At 39.2% G+C, this 22,923-nt stretch overlaps 1 protein-coding gene across 2 annotated transcripts in view; it reads right to left on the bottom strand.

Annotated features, from left to right (window-relative positions):
• AQP9 (aquaporin 9) overlaps window positions 1-22,923 on the bottom strand; it is a 41,179-nt gene that overhangs the window by 7,054 nt on the left and 11,202 nt on the right. For both annotated transcript variants that reach the window (XM_079125939.1, XM_079125938.1), the window contains 4 exons: window positions 11,191-11,317; window positions 6,390-6,527; window positions 4,903-5,021; window positions 274-491 (listed from right to left, as the gene is read on the bottom strand). In XM_079125939.1, the coding sequence (XP_078982065.1) occupies window positions 274-491; window positions 4,903-5,021; window positions 6,390-6,527; window positions 11,191-11,233 (518 nt within the window). In that variant the 5' untranslated portion in view covers window positions 11,234-11,317. The remainder of the gene's footprint in view (window positions 1-273; window positions 492-4,902; window positions 5,022-6,389; window positions 6,528-11,190; window positions 11,318-22,923) is intronic.

Here is a 22,923-nt window from a genome sequence, read left to right as displayed (position 1 = left end):
TAGGGAATATTATTATTATATTATATGGAATAGGCCTATCTGTATTGAATTTACCTAGACCCTGCCTCTCTCTTCCTGCCTCCCTCTTTCTCTTTCACATACATACACACACAATGCCACAAGAAACCAGTGCAGTGTCCCCATTCATGACCAGAGAGTGTCCTTCACCTCTGTGCTCTGGTCTGCATGCCTCCGGATCTCCAGTCACAACCTAGCCTTCCCCATGAGGTGCTGCACCTATCGCTCTCTCTCTTCCCCTCCATTCTTACTTACGTGAAGACCTCAAACCCCCATCCTGCCAAAGCAGTGAAAAGTCTGGGACTCAGGTCTCGAGCTGGATTCATGGCACAGCCACTGTTCAGTCCCAAAGAAGAAGAAATGACAATGATCAGGAGTCCAATGATTACGGGCTCTAGGCCTTTGGGAGCCCCCAAGTTTCTGGAGTCAAAAATGGCAAAGACAATCAAGAGGAGGAACATGGTGGCCACCACCTGGAGAGGAAGAAAATACACAGGAGTTTTAGCCTGTATTCTGCCCACTGTCCACCTCAGAATTCACCCATTCATAGTAAAAATAAACTAAGTAATAACTAACACACACTGGGTGAGCACATGGGTTTTCTTTCCACAGCAATCCTAGATGTAGATGCCAACATAATTGTTCTTTATAGATTAATTACCTGTCCAAGAGGGTGCACTTGGTAAGTTGCAGCAGGTTTGGACCTAGAGCATCCAGCTCTAGAGACAGTTATCAGCACTATCCTGCTAACCTGTCAGCTAAAAGGAAAGATGAGCTGTAGTCTAGAAAAATGAGTGATGTGCTGGTCCAAATTAGTGAGAAAAACAGTGCAAAGCAGCAATAGAAAAATGTGCAAAGGAAATTGACAGAAAAATTGTAAAAGAAAAATTAAATTAGGAAACAAGTGGGAAAATATGATTTGTAACAAAAGAAATGCAGACAATAGCAAATGTTAGGGAAGGAAGATCAGTTCTTTAAGGGTTTTCTAGTAGAACTAAACACATATCATGCTTTTGAAAAGTAATTTAACAATCACAATATTCATTTAAAAACATAAACTTATTGATATTACTTAATGTTATTGGGCACTTGAGAATTATGCCATAGAAAAAAATCTAAAACATGGAATAGTTATAAAACACATATGTTTACTTCAACATTATTTATAGTACTAAAAACTGGAAGCAACCTAGGAACACCTCTCTAAGGAAAGCACTAACTCGATTTCACAGTCTACTATATAGTCACTCAAACTATAAACATGAGCACTTAAAATGCTTGTGACATTAAGTAAAAATTAGGTTATATGTATTATTTTATATTTTAAAACCCACATAAAAAGAATGTAGGTGTCATAAGACACCCTACAAAAATGATAACGGGTATTCTGCAGTTGTGGGTTATAGCTAGTGTTTTATCCTCTCTGTTTTCTAAACTTTCTAAACTATTATTTTACTTTAATATGTAACCATGATGTATTATTTACTGAACACTTACTATGTTTCATATGAATGAACAGTTGGCACATTTTGAAGAAAATGGTACATCTACTTTACCCATAGTACTTCATAGGCTTTACTTATTAAAACCACATCAAAATCCTGTGAGATAAATTCTATTATTATTCACAGTTTATAGATGAGAAAACTTGGGTAGAAAGAGCTTAAGACACATGCTCAAAGGTATGCAGCTGAAAAAAACAGAAGAATACAAATGAGAACCCAGTAACTGATTTTAGAGTCCCAACTCTTCACCACTGAATAAGTTTTCCAAAATAATAATAATAAAAGAATTCGTATTGACAGAGACATGTTCTTCTAAGGGTAGCTTCCTCTGGAAAGCCTTTCCTGGCTCTCAAGAAGAGCAGAAGGTCCTACTCCTGAGATTCCACTGCATTCTGACTTTACTTCCACCACTGCCCTAATCACCTTGCAAAAGAATGATCTTTTTGCCAGATTGAGCATCTCACCCTGAACTCCCTAAAGAAGGAATACTTGAGCTGTACTTGCCTCAGCAGGTGCCTAATAAATATTTATTGGCTAAATGAATGATTATTAACTAAATTATGAAAAATGCTTGAATAATATTTAGAGATAAACAATAATATTGAGATAAGGTGACCCCCATGTACAGTAAAGGTGGTCAACAGTTCTGCTGGTTGTTGGCTGACTGACAACTGACATTTTTCTGAACTCCTTCTAAAGCCAAAGGAACACAGAGAATCTTCAGCGATTGCTAAATGGTTGGAGCACTGGTTTTTTATAATGTTTGTTTTCTCTACTTTGTCTTATATAATAATTGGCTTAAAAATCATGATTCTTAGAGAAACTTACAACTTGGTCTGAGATAAGGACATAAAGAAAACTTAGGTGATAGTATGTGGGTGAACTTCAGTCAAGCCATGGTAACTATCAGTGACGTTGGACCTCCCCTGACCAGATATCAAGCAATTTCCTTGTGGCTAGGATGCTTTGTGAAATATCCTAAGGATAGGAATTGTGAGAATATGTGAAATTTTAGAAGATTCCATTAGGAAAGCAAAAGAGAGAAGAAAATAGAGAGGGAAGGAAAGAGGGCTGTCCAAGGACAGGGAAATTATTATTTGTTGACTGCCCACCATGTGCCGGGTATTTACTGCTGTGATGCATTAGTCAGGTATTGGAAGATGGAACTGAGATGTCAAAAGTCTGATGCCAGAGAGTTAAGGGATCCCTGCCATCTTACCTTCAGTGAGTTCTTCCTCCTCCCTCCATTCTTCTCTCGCCATACTTTTTTCTGTGTTGCTGTCCTAAATTTATAAAACAACTGCCCTCCTGACCTTTTCCTTCAGATGGCTCCAATTTTCTGTAGTTCGAAAACACCTATTTTCAACCAGCTAACCATTCTCAGAACTGGAAAGGATCTCAAAGATGGTGTATCCCACTGTCCCGATCCAGAGACTTAATCTTCTGATTATTAATCCCCCTTATTTAGTCTTCACTTTCTAGAACATACAGGCTACCAGATTTGCCTCCAACATCTCCGGTGGTGGTTGTCCTTGGGAAATAGAGTTTGTATTTGGCTCAGGTGCCATTTCTGATAAGTTTTTTTTTTTTTTTTTATTGAATATAACTTTGTTTTCATCATAACTTTGTTTCATTATAATTTCTTTCACTTATGAATTCATCCATTAATTAATAAATATTTTTTCAGCTCAGTGATAGAGCACTTGCCTAGCTTGTGTGAGGTCAGGGTTCCATCCCTAGCATTGCAAAAGGAGGACAAAAAAATTTGAGTACCTATTATATACCAGGCGTTGTGCTCCCACCAAATCTCTTTGGGAGTAGGTGACTATACACGTCAAGTCTAATCTTTTTTTCTGCTTGACAGCCCTTCAAGTCTTTGAAAGTACTATCATGTCCCATTACCTATATCCTTCACCCATTCAAGCTTCCATACTCTATCTAGACCAAATATCCCTGCTTTCCACTCATTGCTTGTGTGCTATCATTATCTTTTTGGTTTCTCCCCTAGAAATATGGCATTTGGAGAAGAGTCTAATACCCTCAGTGAAGAGTAGAGTAAGACCCTCATTACTTCATTTGAATCCTAAGCTTCTATTACTGCAGCTTATACACCCCTTTTTCTGGCAACCACCTCTCTATCTTTCTCACTGAAACTTTACTTATTTTTCTAGGTCTTCTTGACTTTGACTTTCTGCTCCAAATGACTAATGTGATCCCTATAGTCCAATTTCCTATCTAATTATATTTTATTTTACATTGTGTTCTTGTTCTTATGTGATCATTCTGTTCTTCAACTAGATTCTAAATTTCTGGGCAGATACTGTTTATAATGCCTTTTCTTCATATTATTATTTTTATCCTTAGAAGTAACCTGATGAGGGCTAATATTTGTCCCCATTTTACAAGCGAAAAATTTGGAACTCATAAAGTTTAGTAATTTCATGAAGCCAGAGAGGTAGGGACAGAAATCTTATTTCAATTCAAATACCAACTCTGAATCTTGAATCTTTACAAGTCACATGAACTGATCAGTCCTTCAAGCTCCAGACTCAGGACTGAACACATAGTGAGTGCTCATAAACACTTGTTGCTGTTTTGTTCGTTGATCAAGTAGAAATGAAAAAGGATGAGAACAAGTGGGCACAGTTTTTCATCTATCATGGAATGGAGGTGAGCATAGAAGACCCATTTTATGCACATGCTCACACTGATCTATCCCACTGTATAAATTCTCCCTCTCTCTTTCCTTGACCAAAATGACCAGCAGCCTTCTGCTGGTCAAGCAGCAAGGGAGGAAGAGTCCGTTAGGCTGACCATATTGATCCTACACAAACCAAACAAAATAGTTGTGTTATTGGCTACACAACAAATTCTTTGGCGCAAGTAGGTAGTTTAAATATCAATAAGGCAGAGAATCTTTTATCTTCCTGAGATTTTGGATAAACCTAGACTCATGGTGAAACTGAGAAGATCCATGTTACCCCAGGCTCACCTACCACACTGCACAGTCCTTGAATTGAGATAACCATGTCTTCTTTTGTAACCTCCATACTTGGACCATGAGCACAACAGAGACGACGATAGTAAAGTGAACCACATTTGCCTCTACAGGGGTTGAAATGTCCAGTCATCCACCCTTTTCTGGACATCAACTGAAGTGAAACAAGTGTATGTATCAAAGGCAACAGAGTAGTCTTTTAGTGATATCAACTTCTGCTAGGGCAAAACAATTATTAAGAAAGCTTGGGTTGTGCCCAGTGACCTCTGACTTTAGAAATACAATCCTTCCTTTATGATAGGACCATAATGCTCTAATACATTTCCCTTCTTAGTTCATGTCTTTTCATCAAAGTTAGGTCTTTGTTGAATCTACACTTACTTGGTCTGCAAATGCATTCACCAGAGATAGATATGGAGCTGGGTATGTTGCAAAAATTTGCGCTGTTGCATTTTCTCCCACGATGAGCAATTTTCCACCAGCAAAGGACATAAGTCCATCTATGGAAGACAGAGCTCTGGCACATTAGTGTTCTCTAGGAGGAGTTGAGGGGAGCCTATGCCAGACCTTGTGCTAAACAACAGCAGTCACTCAGGTATCGCCTATCTCTCTTGACTTCACAGTATGATAGTCTTAGAGATGCTTGGGGAGAATCCCAGGATAGTGGTCAAATGTAGAAAGCTCTTGGTGGCCCTGATGGTTTACTATAAACTTGAACCAAATCCTTCGTCAGTGGGTTCCTGGGAACCAAAACGCTCTTGGGGAAATCTTAGAATTTTCAAAATCAACCTAAAGCCAAAGTGGGGTTTGAACCTGCTCTAGGCAGAATTCTTAGTTCTTAGAGATGTTCTCAGTAGTCTGTTAATAACACACTCTCAAACCTGAAGATGTCACAGTGTAGTGAAGAGATGGGGAATGGCCACTGGGGCCTCAGAACTAGGGGGATGGCAGCCATTGACACAGCCAGCACTGACCCTGGGCCTCTCTTGCCATAGAAGGTTGCTGTCTGCATTCCTGGTCTACTCTTACATTCCTCTTTAATCCTCTTAGACTTTAATTCTTGGAGAAACACTTCGTGGGGAATACCCTTTTTTACAACCTATTCCCCTAAGCCTTGGTTCATCAATTCCAGTTCCTAAGGTCTTCAGTTTGATAGTCACAATGGATGGAGGTTCACCTTAAATTAGATGGAAGTGTTTTAGAAGTTGATTTCCTGGAACCCCAATATTTCTTAGTTTGAAGGACTTTGGGAGTCATCTAGTTCATCTTTCTCATTTTCCAGAGAAGGAAACTGAGGTCCATCAGTCAGATGACTTGTTTAAGTCACACAGCTACTTATGGACAGTAAGAACTAAAGACTGGTCAATACTGTTTTCCCCGAAGTCTGTTGCAGAATGGAAGACAGGCTGTTGATAGAAGAGGGTCAGGCCTCCGCGACCCGCTTGTTTCTCTGCTGTGCTTCCTCCTTCAAAGGCGTTTCCCAGATCCCGTCTCTAAACACTTACTGCTGAATCTTTGCCACCACTCAGCTCCTCTTTTCTCAGCCAAATCAGAGAATACAGAGGTAAAGCTGCTGCCCTGCTGGGTACGTGTTGTGATATAGATTTGAGCCTAAAGAAAGGTTTCCCTAAGTTCTGGGACATTTAAGTTGTCACCATTTTCATTAAGAGGATTCATAAATTTGCTCAAATTCTTTGGCGCAAGCAGGTAGTTTAAATATCAATAAGGCATTGGCCTCATTGTTTGAAATTTAGAATATCCTATCAATTATAGGGTGCTTCCTGTTCTTGCTATATTGCACCTCTCCCTACCAGGAAATTCTGGTTTTCAAATAATGCCCAGCTCTCCATAACCTTTAAGCTACTCACCATAGTAAATGCCAAAGAGAGTTGCAGCCCCCACAAAGGCTCCCAAAAACTGGGCTCCCACATAAAATGGCAATTTGAACCACTTCATCCGTCCAAAGAGACACATTGCGAAAGACACAGCTGGGTTGATGTGGCCACCTGCAAGAAGGAAAAGATGATTGGGATGTCAGAAAGCAGGCCCGGAGGGAAGTGTTATAAGAAAATTGTGTCTGAGGACCTCAGGCAGAATTCAGACTTCTAGGAAGAGAAATGTATGTGAGGAGAAAGAGGTGTGTGTGTGCGTGTGTGTGTGCGCGCGCGCGTGCACCCACACGCATGTGTAAGAGAGACAAAGAAAGAGAGAGGATTTAGGAGTAAGGAAGAGAAGACTAACAATCCTCGTGGTATCATTAGGTACTATATAAAATGTTCATTTTCATGAAAAGGTGGTCAGAAATAGAAAGAAACTTGCTGTGCTCAAATACTTCATTTTTATGGGATTTTATCCATTGATAAAGCAATAACACCAAATAGATTGATGTAAAATATTAGCATCAATATATTTCTTAAGGTCAATGTACTTAACACAATATATGTATTCAAATTTATACCTAGCCCTTCCTCTGTTCATTCTCAGGGGCTATAAAACCAGTTTCAGCACTAAAACATACTCTTGAAGGGGAAGTATCCCTGAGGTTAGGGTTGTGACTCTCCCTGAGGTTTGGGGCTTCCTTTATTTTTAGGTGATTACATTGCCTTGGTTTTTCCTCTCTGTTCCTCTGTATAAACACAGAAATGTAGCAATACTTCTGTTACCCCAACCCAAGCTATAGCTAGTGAAATCAGTTTCCTCATTTTCATCTACTCACAGAATCAAATAGAAGGTTTGCTCTTGGAAGGGCACTAATGTTCCTAACTGGTTTTGCTATTAACAATGACATTTACTGAACCCTTGCCAGATACTGTCTTGGGGGTATTATGTGCATTTGAATCTTTGAATCTCTTAAGAAGCCAATGAGATGGGTACTATTCCAGTTAACAGGTGAGAAAACTGAGGACCAGAAGTAAAGTAACTTTCTTAAGCTATGTGGTTAGTAAATGGTGGAACCAGGATTCAAATCCACCTTTCTCCAAACTTCAGAGCCAATTTTCTATGTTACAACACTCCAAGTCCTTCCTCAACATATTTATAAAGTGGTGGGCAGAACAAAATAAAGAATTTTAATAACCACTTTTGAGCCAATAGGCTCATTTTCTAGGAAAGAAAGATGTTCATCTGAGGAACACAGATAGCATTTTGTGTGGAGGAAAGATCAGTCACTGTCAAGGTGACCTCATTGGAATGTGGACTTTCAGGTTGTAGACATAGTCATAAACAAGAGAGATGAGAACCGCGGTGGTGATAACTATGATGATGTCGCTAGTCCTGCACTGTCTGGCTCTCCTCAGAAACATGGGAGGGCTGGCTTACTAACACCCTCCCCTCATGGAGCCTGCCATGCTTCTCCTGAGTCTCCAAAACCAAGTGGTCTTGCAGGGGGTTTCTGACTGCTGGCTCAACCACAGGGCTCCTTTCTCCACCTGCCTCCACCACTCAGAGGCTCATATGGACATGAAATGCCAAGGTATCAAAACACAGATTACCCCGAAACCTTACAAACACTTCAGTGGTTGTGTTTTACTCTTAGATCTAAGAGAGACACAATTCTGGAGATGACAGAGGACTACTTACTAGGAAGGCTGGAAACATGGGCACACAGGGCAGTGGGAAGGCCTCTTCTCCCAGAGGCTGTGTGGAGAGCAGCTGCCTCCCAGCTAACCTAGAGGCACCCACTGAAAAAAGACAATGGGGTCCTGTGAAATCACCTCCAACCAAAAATGCTTCCCCCCAGATCAGTCCACCAATGGGAGACTTCTTGAATGAATTCCTCTTCCAAACAAAATTCCACATAGGTAGGTTCGTTCTTTTTAGCTCTTCACAATCATCCTGTTTGGGACAATTAGTCACTTTGAAACTCTCACAATGCAAGGCATTTATTTAGTAGGTATTTGAGACAAGATAGCAAGTATTCAATATAATAAGTAATCAGAGGCCTTATTTAGATAACTCAGACTACATAGATCTACAAAGAGGGAAAGTTTTTGGGGGATTGGAGAAAGTGTGTCTTTTCAAAGCAATGAGGAAAAGGGTCCCAGAGGTGATAGAAGGGTTCAGAAAGGGAGGCAACCAATGGCACCCTGCCTGCTTTGCCTGGGGGCCAAGTGGCTAATTGAAATTTCCCCCTGCAGAATTTAGGGGTGACCCTTGGCTCACCGTAAGGATGAGGCAGGGCAGTGTAGTGGAAAGAACATGAGCACTAGAGTCAGAGAGTCCCATGGTCAAATACTGGCTCTGCCAATATTGCTGTGATGATCAGATTATTCATAAAGAGCCCAGGGGTGCAGTTGGAGCTCCTGAAGCTCAAGATAAAAGTCTTGGGTGAGCGGAGTAAACTTCTAAGGTTCTCTTCTAGGTAAATACCGTTGCCCCATACTCAAAGACAATGCTGTGACAGAAATGCCTGGATTTCATTTATCATCAAACATAGCTGTTTTGCTTTTTTAGTCAATTTATTTTACTTATAAAATACTAATTCAAATGTTGCCATCAGGTGGCCTAAATACCTTGTGTGGGATGCTACATTAGCGAGTTCTCAGTTCTGATTGGTTGGTTTCGATTTGCACATTCATGAGGGAAGAGGATGTTGTAAATTCTTCATAGTAAGAGGATATTTTATATAAAAGCCAAATATCAGTTGGCCTCACCCATCTGTGACCACAAAATGGAATCACCTTTATACTTATACTCAGTATACACTGGTTATTTTTGGAATCCTCAAAGAAGGCCTACATGTGGCCACAAACCAACATGTTAGCCACAGCCATCATGAGAAAGTTACCTCCCACATACAGTTTTCTTTCCTATTCTTGCAGCTGCTAAGTCCAATACTGATGCTATTATCTGTGTGGATGTCATGGCATGTCCCTGTTTCTATGCGTCTTCACGATACCACTCATCAGGGAACCTGAACCACACTAGATTCCAGAGATGGGGTGATAGAGGATACATTCCAACTCAATCTATTTTTCATTAGCCAGGCTCAGACCCTGCTCAATTTATATTTGGGGGTCTTAACATCTCTCATAAACAACTTAGGTTCTGGGCCTCACTTCAGAACAATTCCTAGTGAAAGCAGTACCATCAGTTCTGGTCCTCACCCCTCTACCCACAAGAACTTAACTCTAGTAAAGGGACCAGAGGAGAAGTATCCATGCCATTCCCTCACTCTGTCTATCCTTCCTGCTGGTCCCTGCCCTTTCTCCTCCTATGGCGACTCCCACAGTCTCTAATTATAACAGTAGATGCAAACAGATTAGTACTGTAGTGATGGCGAAGTGTATTAACTATGTTGGCAGAGTCTGGGTCAAATACTACTACTTGACATTGTTTAGTTAAGGGTACTATGCAAGCAAAATACTTCAACCCATGTCCACCTAAAAGATAGTTGAAAATATGCCAACATCTAATTTCATGGTTTGCAGAAATCACTTGTATGAATGCACTGGGAGTTTGTGGGGGACAGAATAGAGCACCCTGCATGCTTGTTTTAAGCTAAGAGCGTTTTTATTGGTCTCTATGCACTCTAATCTAGCCTAGGCAATTCAGGGAAATTCCTTGTACCCTACTTAAGTTTGCCTTGAGGGAGGTTGTATGGTGCTGTGATCACAGCAAAAGCTCAACAGGAGCTCAAATGGAGACACAGGAAACTATACTGGACACCTGGATCTAAGCCTGGCTATAAGATGGAAAGAGTGCCTGCTAGTAAATGACAATTTCAGGGATCTTGTCCTGGAATTTCAGGAGTCTAGGCAATCATTCTTCAGTGCTCCAATGGCAGCATTTGTTACAAGGCCAACCAGAGTAACTTCAGGGTCCTCTGCCAGGATCTTTTGCCCATTATAGTTTATTGAAAATGTTATATAAGAATGTGAACTTTACTGTCATGGGTACCTGGATCACATCTTTGTTTTGTCTCTGCTCCTGAAGGCCTTCTAGCAAATTCTTGAATTTCTCTGAGCCTCAGTTTTCTCTATGGGATGAAGACAATAACACCCATCTCTGAGTGCAGTTGCAAAGGAGAAAGGAGATTAGGAAGGACCAGCATCCAGCACAGTGCCCAGTATGCAGTGGTTTCTCAGTGCCCCTTCTTCTCTTATCACCAACAGTCTTGCCTCTGTGCTCAGTACCCACGCCAGGCTGCTGAAAGATTGACCTTCCACAGTTCCTTCTTAAGTTCACATACTGAGTTAAATATCATCCTTTCATTCTGCTTCTCAGAACCTTGCAAATGGTTTCTAATCAGCCTACCTGTTAAGGCAGAATTAGATGACCACTTGTACTGTGCATTTTGCAAAAGACCCAGACTCTCTGTTTTTGTCCAGGGATTTGCCTCTGTTGGTGTGCTCTTACTAGAGCTATTCACAGGGTTCTAAGTATGGGGGAGAGCAAGTAAAAGAGTGCTGCTGCCGAAGAATATGATGCAGTGACCGGACTTAGGAATGAATCATATGTGAATTCTAACTCTGTCTCTTGCTGAATGTTGCCTTTGCATAAGTCATTCAACATTTATTGGCCATTTTATCACCTATAAAATGGGATCAAATACATATTCTTGTAGGATTATTGAAATCAAAATAAACTAAGGTATGTGAACACCTAGCACTGTGCTACTACATTGGAATGGTTGATCTGATGGTATCTTTTATTATTTCTACTGCTTACCAGAGATACCCCCAGTTACATAAATGGCCATTACAACTGCCATTGCAAATCCGACATTGATAGTGACGATTCCTCCAAAATGTCCTCGACTGAGGATAGCTTGGGCAACAGAGCCACATCCAAGAACCTAGAAGGAGAGGAAAATTCAATCATTAAGTGGGGATGGCCATAGTCAAAAGCAACAGAAACTCACAGTAACAAGAAGAATTTTGTAAGCAAATGCGTGGATTGGGCTACCTCAGTCTTTATACAAATCAAATCAATGCTCCAGGTATGCACAAATAGCAAAATGATGGATCCAGCCTGCATCTAGCTTATAGATAAAATTTTCTGGGCCTATGCTATGTGAAAGTTTTGTCTACATTTATAAATCAGGTAATTTTATACAGTGATTTAGGTTTCAGTCTTTTTAAAATTGAAATCTTTATTTTGAGATAATTTTAGATTCACACAAGACTGTAAAAAAAGAAAACAGAAATATCACATATACCTCTTAACCTTTGATGTCTTTTAATCAAGAAGAAGATCCAGTAGCTCCTGGAAAAATAATCTTCTGGGGCAGAGTAGCTACTGGTTGTTCCCTTTAAACAGAGCTTGGGCCTACCCAATTGGCTCACCCCACCTCAATTCATTTCACTTCATTTCACTTCACTTCACTTAGGTGGCCTTCCTGGCCCATGTAGGTATTTGAGTTTGAGACTCCTGCTGTAGTGGCTCCCATTATAAGCTAGATGAAGCACATAAACAATCATATACAATCAATACATGGGAAGGGCAATTATTCCATGTATTAGAATGACTGACATGCAAGAAAACAAAGGAAAACTGTAGGGGGATCAATTTTGTAACCAGGCCCTCCTTATCTTTATTTCTTCTTCCCTAACAAGTCTACAGTTTCCAGGAGAGCTGAGGCTGCCAACTCACTGATCTTCTATTCACTATGGCACCAACTCAGTGCTGTGCTCATAGCAAGCACTCTGAAAAGAGCTGAATAATGATGTATGGCATAGAGTCTTCCACAATCTTCAGCCAGTAGAACATATTCTGGAGAATGGAATCAGTATTCAGAAAAGTTTGAAATAAATATATTATGGTACATCCATTCAGCAGACTACTAGACAGTCATGAAAGAGAGTGAGAAAGGGTTATGTGGACCAAAGTGGAAAGAAAGGCATATTATTAAAGTTTTTTTATTTTTAAGAAGATACTGCCAATTGTACTAGAATACATGGTATGCATTCATTTCTATACAAAATGGACTCTCCATGAATACACAGCACCAGGAAATGGGGTTGGATCCCATTGGCAGAGTGGAGAGGGACTGAATTTTTGCATACTGAAAGAATACTTTCCATTATACACCCCTCTTTTTATTAACCACATATTTCCCAATATTTTAAAAAATGGGTCCCACACATTCATTGGATAATTGGCTAAAACTATTTAATCATAATTTATTAAAGAAACATTTAGTTAAGAAGGGTTCTTGGGAAACATGGAATGGTTGCGTACAAGTTTGACAATGGAAAAATAATAGCGAAAGGCCACCAACTATCATCATGTTTTAGTTTATAAAGTCACTATGTTCTTGGAGATAAAAGTTTTGGTCTGTAGGAATCATTAGATAATTTATTTTATATGCCAAGTTGACTAAACTTCTCCTAGAATATGGAAAATATTTAAGTTTTGACTTTATAACCAAAGAACACCTGCAGTAGTTTCCCATTTTCTGCTTGAAATTGTGCAAAATACAAAATAGACAGATACATGCATATATATATTTACATATGGTATATATTCATATATATATGAACTTTTTCTATACATGCATGACTACTATAATTAGAATCTTATATGTTCCCCAAATACCCGTGAGTTAAATGTTTAATTCCCAGGAGAGTGCAAATGTGAGGTTGTGAAAACTTTAAAAGATGGGGTCTAGTGAGAGGTCTTTAGGTCATTGGGGGCATATCCTTGAAGGGAATTGTGAGACCTTGGTTCCTTCCTCTCTTTGCTCCCTGGTCATGAGGTGAGTGGTTTTCTTCCACCATGTGCTCCTACTATGATGTTCTGCTTTGCTACATGCCCAAAACAATGGTTCCAATTGTTCATGAACTGAAACCTACAAAAGTATGAGCCCAAATAAACATTTTTTCCCTTTATAAGTTGATTTATCTCAAGTATTTATTATATAGTCACAAAAAATCAACTAACCATAATACCTATCATAAAATTTAATCTATAAATTAGGCACAGTAAAAGATTCACAATAATAACTAATAATACAATTATTATAATATTTTAACAGTATACTGCAGCAAAAGCTATGTGAGTGTGGCCTCTCTCTTTTTCTCTTTCTCTCTTTCTCTCAATAAATTATTGCATTATTCTTACCCTTCTTTTGTTGTTTTCAGGTAGCAAACTATAAAAAACCAAACTGTGGATAAGGGGAGACTACTATGACTTGAAGGAGAGTTCAATATCAAGCAAGAAATAGAAGATATGAGGAAAAGTTTCATAAACAAATGTATTTTGGGAAAAACAAGATTAAAAATGTGAAGGCTTCTTCTCAGGCAAATAACCACCAGCTATGATGTCTCTTCACCAAGGGATGAAAAGGGAAGAGTCCAAAACTGAAGTATGAAAGGTCGTGCACAATTTCCTGATAGAGATTAATCGATTCCATATCACTCTCATGGGGGCTCATTTGTGAGGTCCTTCACAGCAACAGAATTTATAAGCAGATATTTAATATACATAGAATGATTTCTGCTTACTCCTCCAGGAAAACAGAGGATAGATGGCACACAGATGATCTTGGGAGGTTCCATGGGTCCCAGTGCTAAGCTCCATCCACCTTGTATGTCTAACTGCTGGGCAGAAGGGAGAGGGAGGAGAGCTTGGCCTGTGAGGGAAGCCCTTGCTCAGCACATCACAAGCACATTGCAGACTCAGACTTCACTCAGTCTTGGCTCCAAACCCTGTACTGAACATTAGATAAAGTTGCAGTAGGAACATGCAACTCTTTCCCTTTGCAAAAAAAGCCTGAGTTCATTTCATGGCCTACCAATTTCACATAGATCTGACATTTTTTCCCCTAGAATCCCTATCTATTATAACACTGTTAGAATTAAACCCACATTGGCTTTTCATTTAAAGCCAATTACATGTTCCAGGCACAACTTCCAAACTGACTAGCATTTTAATAGTATCTACAGAAAAGAGGAATAAAACAGAACTGACAGCTGAGATGACCTGTCTAGACAACCAGGGCTGAGAAGAGACACACCCAGAGCCAGGCCAAACCAAACAGTCACTGCTTTCCAAATGAGCACCTTCCCTTTTTCATGGCTCTGATACATATGTACTTGTGCTAGTCTGGAGGGAATATAAATGCTTTAAATGGCTCAAGTGGACCTGGGAGGACCTTTGCCTGTTAAATTTCACTATGATGAATGTTCTCCTCTTTCACCCTAGATGCTGAAATTGCTTTTTCTAGAGAAGATAATCAATGTTGTGGGCTGCAGGAAAGGAACAGGAGTGGAGTTGAACAATGTGGGAGTTTTAGTTATTCTCACGAGAATAACCACTCAAGAGATTGCAGCCCAGATTTGCAGCATTGGGTCTTAATTTTAAAATATATTTATTGTAGCTTGAAAAGCAACAAAGAACACAGGTATAGCCTAATAGTGTCTTTCTTTGTCTGTTTCTTTTATTTCTGTGCTTGTATTCCCAGCTCAGGCAAATGGATCTTGGATATTCTAGTGTATCATGGTCTGATTGGAGAACTGGCCACCCAAACTGGTTTCCTTTTGCATGTTCAGGGTATTTTTTTTTCCCCTCCAAAAGGGAGAGGAGAAAACTGTCCTGTAAGGTATTGCAGATAAAAATTTTCAACATGATTTTCTGTTTTAACTTTTAGAATTACCACAGCTTTCCCCTTAGATAGAGAAAGAACTTGCTATCATATCTATCCTGTCTTTATTTTTTAGGTCTCTCCATCAGCTCATCACCCATTAATATTCTTTTCACCAAACATGACCTCTCTTCTGAAATTTAATTGCACTATCAATTATATGCAGTCAGTACCTAGTTGTTTTACAAGTGCTTGTTCTTGGTTTCCTTAGCTAGAAAACAGTCGCTAAGATTTCTTTCCATACCAACAGCCAATAATATGCTAGTAGTCTAGTAGTCTCTGTTGGTTGGGAATTGTTTCCTGAGTCTACCACCAACACCTCCTTCTATCACATAAACCCAAAAGACCTCTTCTACCTTCTTAACCTGCTTAATCTAGTTACCTTCTCCAAAAGAATTTGAAAAACCTCAAAACCACGCAGGAAATAGTGAACGTGACCAAGCCACAGATCTACTTTTCACTGTGTTCCCAAAACTTCTCATCCATCTCTTATCATATTCTCCAAATAGATTCACCAAGCTTTCTCTTTTCTCATCAACCCAACCTACTTAACTGCCTTTCTGCAAATAGAACCGCTTTCTACTTGACTCAGAACTTACTAATGGACTTGAAGATCAACAGTAATTCAAAATATCACATGAACATTGTGTTCCAGTTATCCAATACTGTATAACTAATCACCCTCAAGCTTATAATAATCATATTTATTTCACTTATGAATCTTTAGGTTGGGTAGAGTTTGGTCAGGGCAAACTCTCATCTCTGCTCCACTTGTATTCAAATGTGCTGGTTTCAGGGTTAGAGAACTGGAATTATCTGAAGGCTCATGCATTCATGCATCTAGTGGTTGATGTCAGCTGCCAACTGATACCTTAGCTGAAGCATTGGTCCAAACACCTACAAATGACTTCCTTGTGTGGCCTGGCTTCATAACAACATGGTGGCTTCTTTACAACAGGGTTCCAAAGGTGAGCATCATGTAGGTTCCAGAGTCTGTTCAGACCCATTCTTAAGACCCTAAGTCTTTTTCACATCTCAGTAAGTGGAGGGAGCATGGTGTCCTCCCTGAATTCTCTCTTCTCCTGAATACCTGTCCTTTCATTTCTAGTCCCTGGGGCTCCTCAGACTTCCAGAGAATCTCACCTTGATAAGCTTTAGGTTGCAGAAATGGACATCTTCTCCCATATGGTGCATTGCATTAACTGGCTTTTGCAATTTTTAAAGAAAATTCTCAAGATTGCATATTAAATTTCTTTGTATCTATAACAGTTTCTGATATATTGGAGGTAATTAAGTAATCAGATCCTATGCATTTTTATCAGGCTTGTTGGTTGTATAAATGAATGCATTGCTTCTCAGTCTCAGTTTGCTTCTCTATTAAAGGGGAAAAAGAAATCTGCCCTAGGATTTTTCAATAAAGGATCAAATGAGATAACATTAATGAAGGCACTAGTTAAACAGCAAAGGGCAATAATAAATGTAGGATATTGCTTTAAATGTAAACTCAAAAGAAAACCAGTTCAGAGTGACTGAGTTAAGACAATTGTACCCATGAATTTAACTCACTTACTGGCCATACAAATAAGGTAGAAAATACATCTGTGACAGACATTAGAAATAGTTGCTGTTTCATTCCTAGTCATGATTTTGAGGAGACAGGGAAAGTATGAAGCTGACAAGACCTTCGAGTTGTTTTGGTATTTGTGATTACTCTCCAAAGATGGAACATCCATAGTCGGTGTTTTGGGTAGGAAAAGTAACAACAGAAAAATGCTGTGTTTATTATCAGGTTCTGTGTAAGGCAGAAGCAACAGAAAGAATTTCAGAGTAAATGGAAGGAAAACATTTGAAAGGAAGAATTGATGTGTGATTAAATGGTAAGAGGTGCTCCCCACCATTCCTAATCACCAGGCTGAACAGTCTGGAATCATCTGGTATTTCTTCCCTTTCCCTCCCTTGATCACCCATAGCCAATGAGTGCCATATCTTGCTGAGCCTTCTATAATCTCCAACCAGTGTCTCCACTTTCAACCTCTCACCACATATTGGCCCTGCTAGATGTCACAGCTGCAGACATGCTGCAACCTCTCCACTGCTCAGGAAGTGCCAACACAAATCCTCCTGCTGGTGTTGAGGGCACTCCATTGCCTTGTCTCAGGACTCCCAGCTCACTCATGCTGCATGCCAGTCACTCTGAGTTCTTGGAGCTGATGGCTGTCATTCCCACCTTTGCACATCTGCTCACACTGTACCTCACAGAAGGAATGTTCCTTCCCTGCACATCCCCCACTAGACAATCTATTCTTAACTCTGAATTAAAATCCTACCTCCTTCATGGAACTTTTTAATGATAAATTAAGCCTTTGCTCACCTCTTCAATCGCATTTCCTTCATTATATGCCATCTTATTTTATGGTCCCCCACCAAAATTACAATGTCCATCAGGGTGGCTCATTCTTCTCTATAGTCCATATTCAAACAATATTTGATGAAAGATAGAAAATATTAAAACATAAGCAAGAGGAAAAAAAGTTTTCCTTACTGTCAAGAGAAAGCAGAAAAAGAGAAAAAGTTAGTTGGAATGTAAGTTGTGAACAATAAGAGGTATAATTTCTAAGAAATACCATTTGGGAGTGCTGATAAGTTCCCAATTGAGCCATGACCCCTGTCATGGGCTGTTTACTGGACACAATGTGAAACCTAACATGATGAAGTGATTATCATGAAATGAATTGCTGGGGATGGGGAGAGGGAAGAATCAGCCCACAGGTTTTATTGTATTTGACCTTTCTTAAATCTCTTGCATATTTATTACTTCCTTTAAAGTGTAAAACGAGATGTTCCTAGCAAAACACATGGTGCATAACAGACACTCAGTAAATATTTGTTTGAAGAGTATGTAAAAACTGAGGCCTTTCAGAAAAGCAGTAGATAATGAATTTTAGGAATTCCTTTGCAAAATGTGTGTGAATGCATACAACCTTGGGTTAGGGACCACCAGGGAAAGTTGTAATTTTTGTAAAAAGCCTGTGATTCCCTGATGCATGAAACACTGTCCAAAGATGAGAAAAATAAAGTGCCTTGTATCTTCCTTTTGTAAAATGTTTACGTCTTCAGTCATCAGTCTATCGTAAATAAAGGAATACAAATACCAGCTACCATCTATTTGATGCATTCTTTTGCTCTAGGTTCCATGCTAAGCATACTGTATTGCTCTATCATTACTCCATCATTAACTCACAATTACTCTAGGAGTGAAGTATCACCACCTCCACTTCATGGCTGAGGAAAATGAGACTGAGAAAGGTCAAGCAACTTGCCCAATTTTGCACCATCATAAGGGAACAAGCACTCTGTCACAGAACTCTTGACCATTACAATGGATAGAGTAGGTCATCAGAAACAACCAATGCCCCCCAGAATGAGTGGAAATATTCAGGAAGGACACAGTTTTCTGTAGGATGCAGAAGAGGTGCATCAGTTTTTCTCTTTGCCTGTTGAGAGCAAAAGGCTGTCTAGGAAAGCTAAGGACTTGGAGACCCCAGGCAGCAGCCATCTGTTATCAATTTATCTAGTATAAAGGGCCTCACTGTAAACCAGATACAGCAGTTTGAGGAGAAAAGATTAAGGTTGCAGGTAATTTGGGAGCCTAATTCCTAGTCAAGTGATTTTCTGGTGACAATAGATGTAATTAACTTGCTTCAGAAAATAGCCAACGTATGAGCATTTCCACTTAAGCTTCCTAGTGACCTAGAGAGAAAATTCCTTTATTTTTCAATCTCTTGCTTTCTCAGAAATCAACTAGATATGTTGGTGATTTTACCCAGCTTTTTCAATTTATGCAAGACCTGTTTTCCTGCTTTTTATTGGCTTGGTTTCTAACTCATGGTAACTTTCATTAGATGCCAAAGACTCACTAGTGGAAAGCTAGACAGAAGAGCAGAGTTAACCCTCTTTTCTTTCTTGCTCCACTTCTGAAGTTCATGGTTCTGTACATCCTAATGCTGATCAAATTTATCTAATACTTAAAGTGAGTGGCCTGGGTGGGGCTTGGAGATAATGCTGGAATGGACCTTTTCCACACTGATGAACCATATGCATTAGCCACACAGAATGCTGTGACACTTGTCAGCAAGGGACTTGTTTAGAATCCATATCTATTCTCAACATTAAGACCCATGGTGTCAAACAATTTCCCCAACACTACCTGCCCTGTTAGAAACTTATAGCCAAAGAAATAGAGCCAAAGCAAAAGAAGTAACTGAACCAGAACCAAAGATGTAACTAAGGTGGCCATTTCAAAATACCCAAGAACCTCCAAATCTCATTCAGCCAGTATGACTTGATTATTTAAAAAAAAAAAATTTATGTTTCTTTTATTTGTACAGACTGTGTTTTGATTCTTTATACACAAATGGGGTATATCATTTTGTTTCTATGGTTGTACATGATGTAGATTCATACCATTAGTGTAACATACATGTATGTAGGGTAATGATGTCTATTTCAAAAGACTTTTCCAGCAAACAACTATCCTCCTTTAATCCAATAGTACCAGACTGGGGCATGTTTGCTAGGCCACAAGCAGGCAGCAACAGAGCAACCCATACATGAGTTATGTATGAGGGCTTCACCTTTTATGCTGCCACAGATCTTCTTGAAAATAGAAAAGGAATACATGACAAATTAAAAATGGCTTCAAGTAGGTAATTTGTCATTATATGCTATAAACGTTCATAACTCAGAAGTCAGTACTAAAAGAGCATATCTATGGCAACTCCTATTTTAAATCAACTGATTTGTTCCGTACATAGAGAGATAGATATATTTACATATATATTTACACACACACACACACACACACACACACACACACACACACACACATGCATATAATTTGGTTCCCCTAATAATCCAAGTGGGAAGAAATCTCTCCTATTTCCATCTAAAGAAACCCTGAGACAAAGAAATTAAGTAATTCAAATGATGACAGAGCTAGTGTAAAGATATTCTGAACCTAAAGTTAACATGTGTGTCCTTCACTTACACTAAACTGTCCTCAAGTGCACCGTGCAAGACAAGTAGTAATATCCAGACTTGTGCTTCAGAATCTGCCTTTGAAAAATTCAAACCATGGGAAATTAGTATTCCCCAAATTTACAAGCCCCCTAATTCATATTTGGAATTTACTCAGTTATTCCATCCTTCCTTAATTTGTTCCTCCATATCTGTAGTAAAAAATTCAAAGAACAAAACATGGTGCCTGGTAGTAGTAGATGCAAAAACTCAGGCACACCTCTTACAGGAGCTTGCAGACTTGCAGGAAAGGAAGACACACAACTGTAGTAAGCCAAAAAGTGATGAGAATCACAAGGAAATTATGCCTAAAGTGTGGTACTGTAATTAGTGTTATAAACTTCTTAATGAATGGCTTAAGCATTTATGCCCAGAAAAAGTACAGATGGAGATACAGTTTTATATTCTGGCCTTACTAAATAGATATTGAATATTTTGAGATTTGTCTCCCCAAATTATGAAATCACTTCATGTAATATTACTGAGATTACATTAATAAAGGCATACAAGATGCTATAAGATCAAGGTGTCTCTTCTGATATTGTCTGAAATAAAAATGTTTTGCATGTTATTGCCTCAATGAATTTTGCCAAGTGGTAGGATGGAAAAGAAAAGGATTGGTCTTGCATGTGAGGAAATTCAAATTCTAATAGAAGGTCTCCTGGGTATCAGTCCATTTTCTGTTACTATAATGAAATGCCTAGGCAGGGGTACTTTATAAAGAAAAGAGGTTTATTTAAGCTCACAGCATTGGAATTTTGAGGGTATGTTTTCATCACTGGCTCAGCACTGGTGAGAACCTAATGGTGGATGGCATCAATGATAACAGCATGTGCAAGAGGGAGAAATCTCATAGCAAGACAGGAGGCCAAAGCACATGAAGGATTCACTACAGGCAAAACTTTTATCCATAGCAGTGGTCATAGAGAGACCAGATCCACAACCCTCATCCTTGAGAAGGGAGTCAATATGGGAATTCCCAGAGGTTTCCTTGTGTCTGTAATCATTTTGCTTTCTGCAATAAATGGCAAGCTGTCAGCACAGCATTGTCTGAAAACCTTGGTCCTCCAGCCTATGTCATGGATGTCCTACACCCATGCTATTCCACCTGTGTATATCTACCTATCCAGTTACGTGACTATATCCAAACATATAATGGTTACTATTAACCACCACCATAATGCCTAATGTTTCCTGAGTGCTTTTTTGTGAAATAAGTGCTTTCCATACATTAGCCCACTAGTTCTCACAATGACCTTATGATTCAGATCTTCTTACTCTCTCCATTTTACAAGTAAGGAAATCAAAGCTTGGAGAGATCAAGACAACATCTTACATTCACATAAGTAGTAAGTTTTGGGTCCGAGCTTTAACTGCGTATAATTTTGACTGCTGGATGGGGAAAAGAATATTAAAGCACGTACACATATACATGTAGGCCACATAGGCTCACATACATCCCTCCTGTCATATCTCCCAACACTTCACTCCCATTTAAAAACTGAAACACGGAGTGACTTCAAAAAAATTCATGTTGCTACAAAATAGCAGCATCTGAATTTGGAGTCGGATTTTCTGACTCCCTACCCTGTGCTCTTTCTGTGACAATACCACTGCCTCTGTGGGTCTACTTGTTCCCTTTATAAGGACAGAATGCATATTTATGCACAGCTTTCCAGGCAGTTAGTCTTTCAATTGGAAAATAAAACTTTCTCAGTCATAACAAAAATAGTCACAAAGAACCAAGGCTGAAATCTGGACATTCTGGTTAAAAGTGTTTGGTGGCTTGCAGCCTGAGAAGATATCAGAATGAGATCAACCACCCCTCAAGAACCAGCTGTACCCATATATCTACGGCCATCTGAATCTTGATAAAGATGCCAAGAACATATGTTGAAGAAAAGACAGCCTCTTTATGAAATGGTTCTGGAGAAACTGGACAACCATGTAGAAGACTGAAACTAGAATCCTATTTATCACCCTGTGAAAAATCAACTCAAATGGATCTTACATTTTAAGGCTTGAAATTCTGAAACTACCAGAGGAAAACATAGGGAAACACTTCAAGATGTTGACACAGGCCACAAGTTCCTGAATAGGACTCCAGTAGCTTAGGAAACAAAAAACAAGAATTGACAAATGGGACTGCAATCAAACTAAACACTTCTGCAACCAAAAGAGTAAAGAGGCAACCTACAGTATGGGAGAAAATCTTTGTTAGTATTCATTTGACAAAGGATTAATACCCAGAATGTGTAAAGAACTAGAAAAAAGCCCTAATAGCAGAAGAATGAGTAATCCAATCAACTAGTGGGCAAATGATCTGAATAGAGAGTTTTCAAAAGAACAAGTGCAAATGGCCAACAAATATATGAAAAGATGCTCCATGTTTTCAGCCATTAGGGAAACGCAAATCAAACTTGCATTTTAATTCATACAACCACTATGAAAAGCACTATGGGGTTTCCTCAAAAACCTAAAAATTGAACTGCCACATGACCCAACTATCCCATTCCCAAGTATATAACTGAAGGAAATGAAGTCAGTATACAGAAGCAATACCTGCTCTTCCACGTTTATTGCAGCAGTATTCACAAAACTCAAAATATGTAATCAGCCTAGGTGCCCATCAATGAATGAGTGATTAAAGAAAATACAACATATATACACGAAGGAGGGTTATTCAGTCATAAAGAAAGACGAAATCATGTCATTTGCAGGGGAATGGATGGAACTGGAAG

The sequence above is a fragment of the Sciurus vulgaris genome, assembly GCF_902686455.1.
Source record: "Sciurus vulgaris genome assembly, chromosome: 2".
NCBI classification, from domain to species: Eukaryota; Metazoa; Chordata; class Mammalia; order Rodentia; family Sciuridae; genus Sciurus; species Sciurus vulgaris.
The sequence above is the reverse complement of the archived record's forward strand: the minus strand, read 5'-3'. Positions and strand labels throughout refer to the sequence as shown.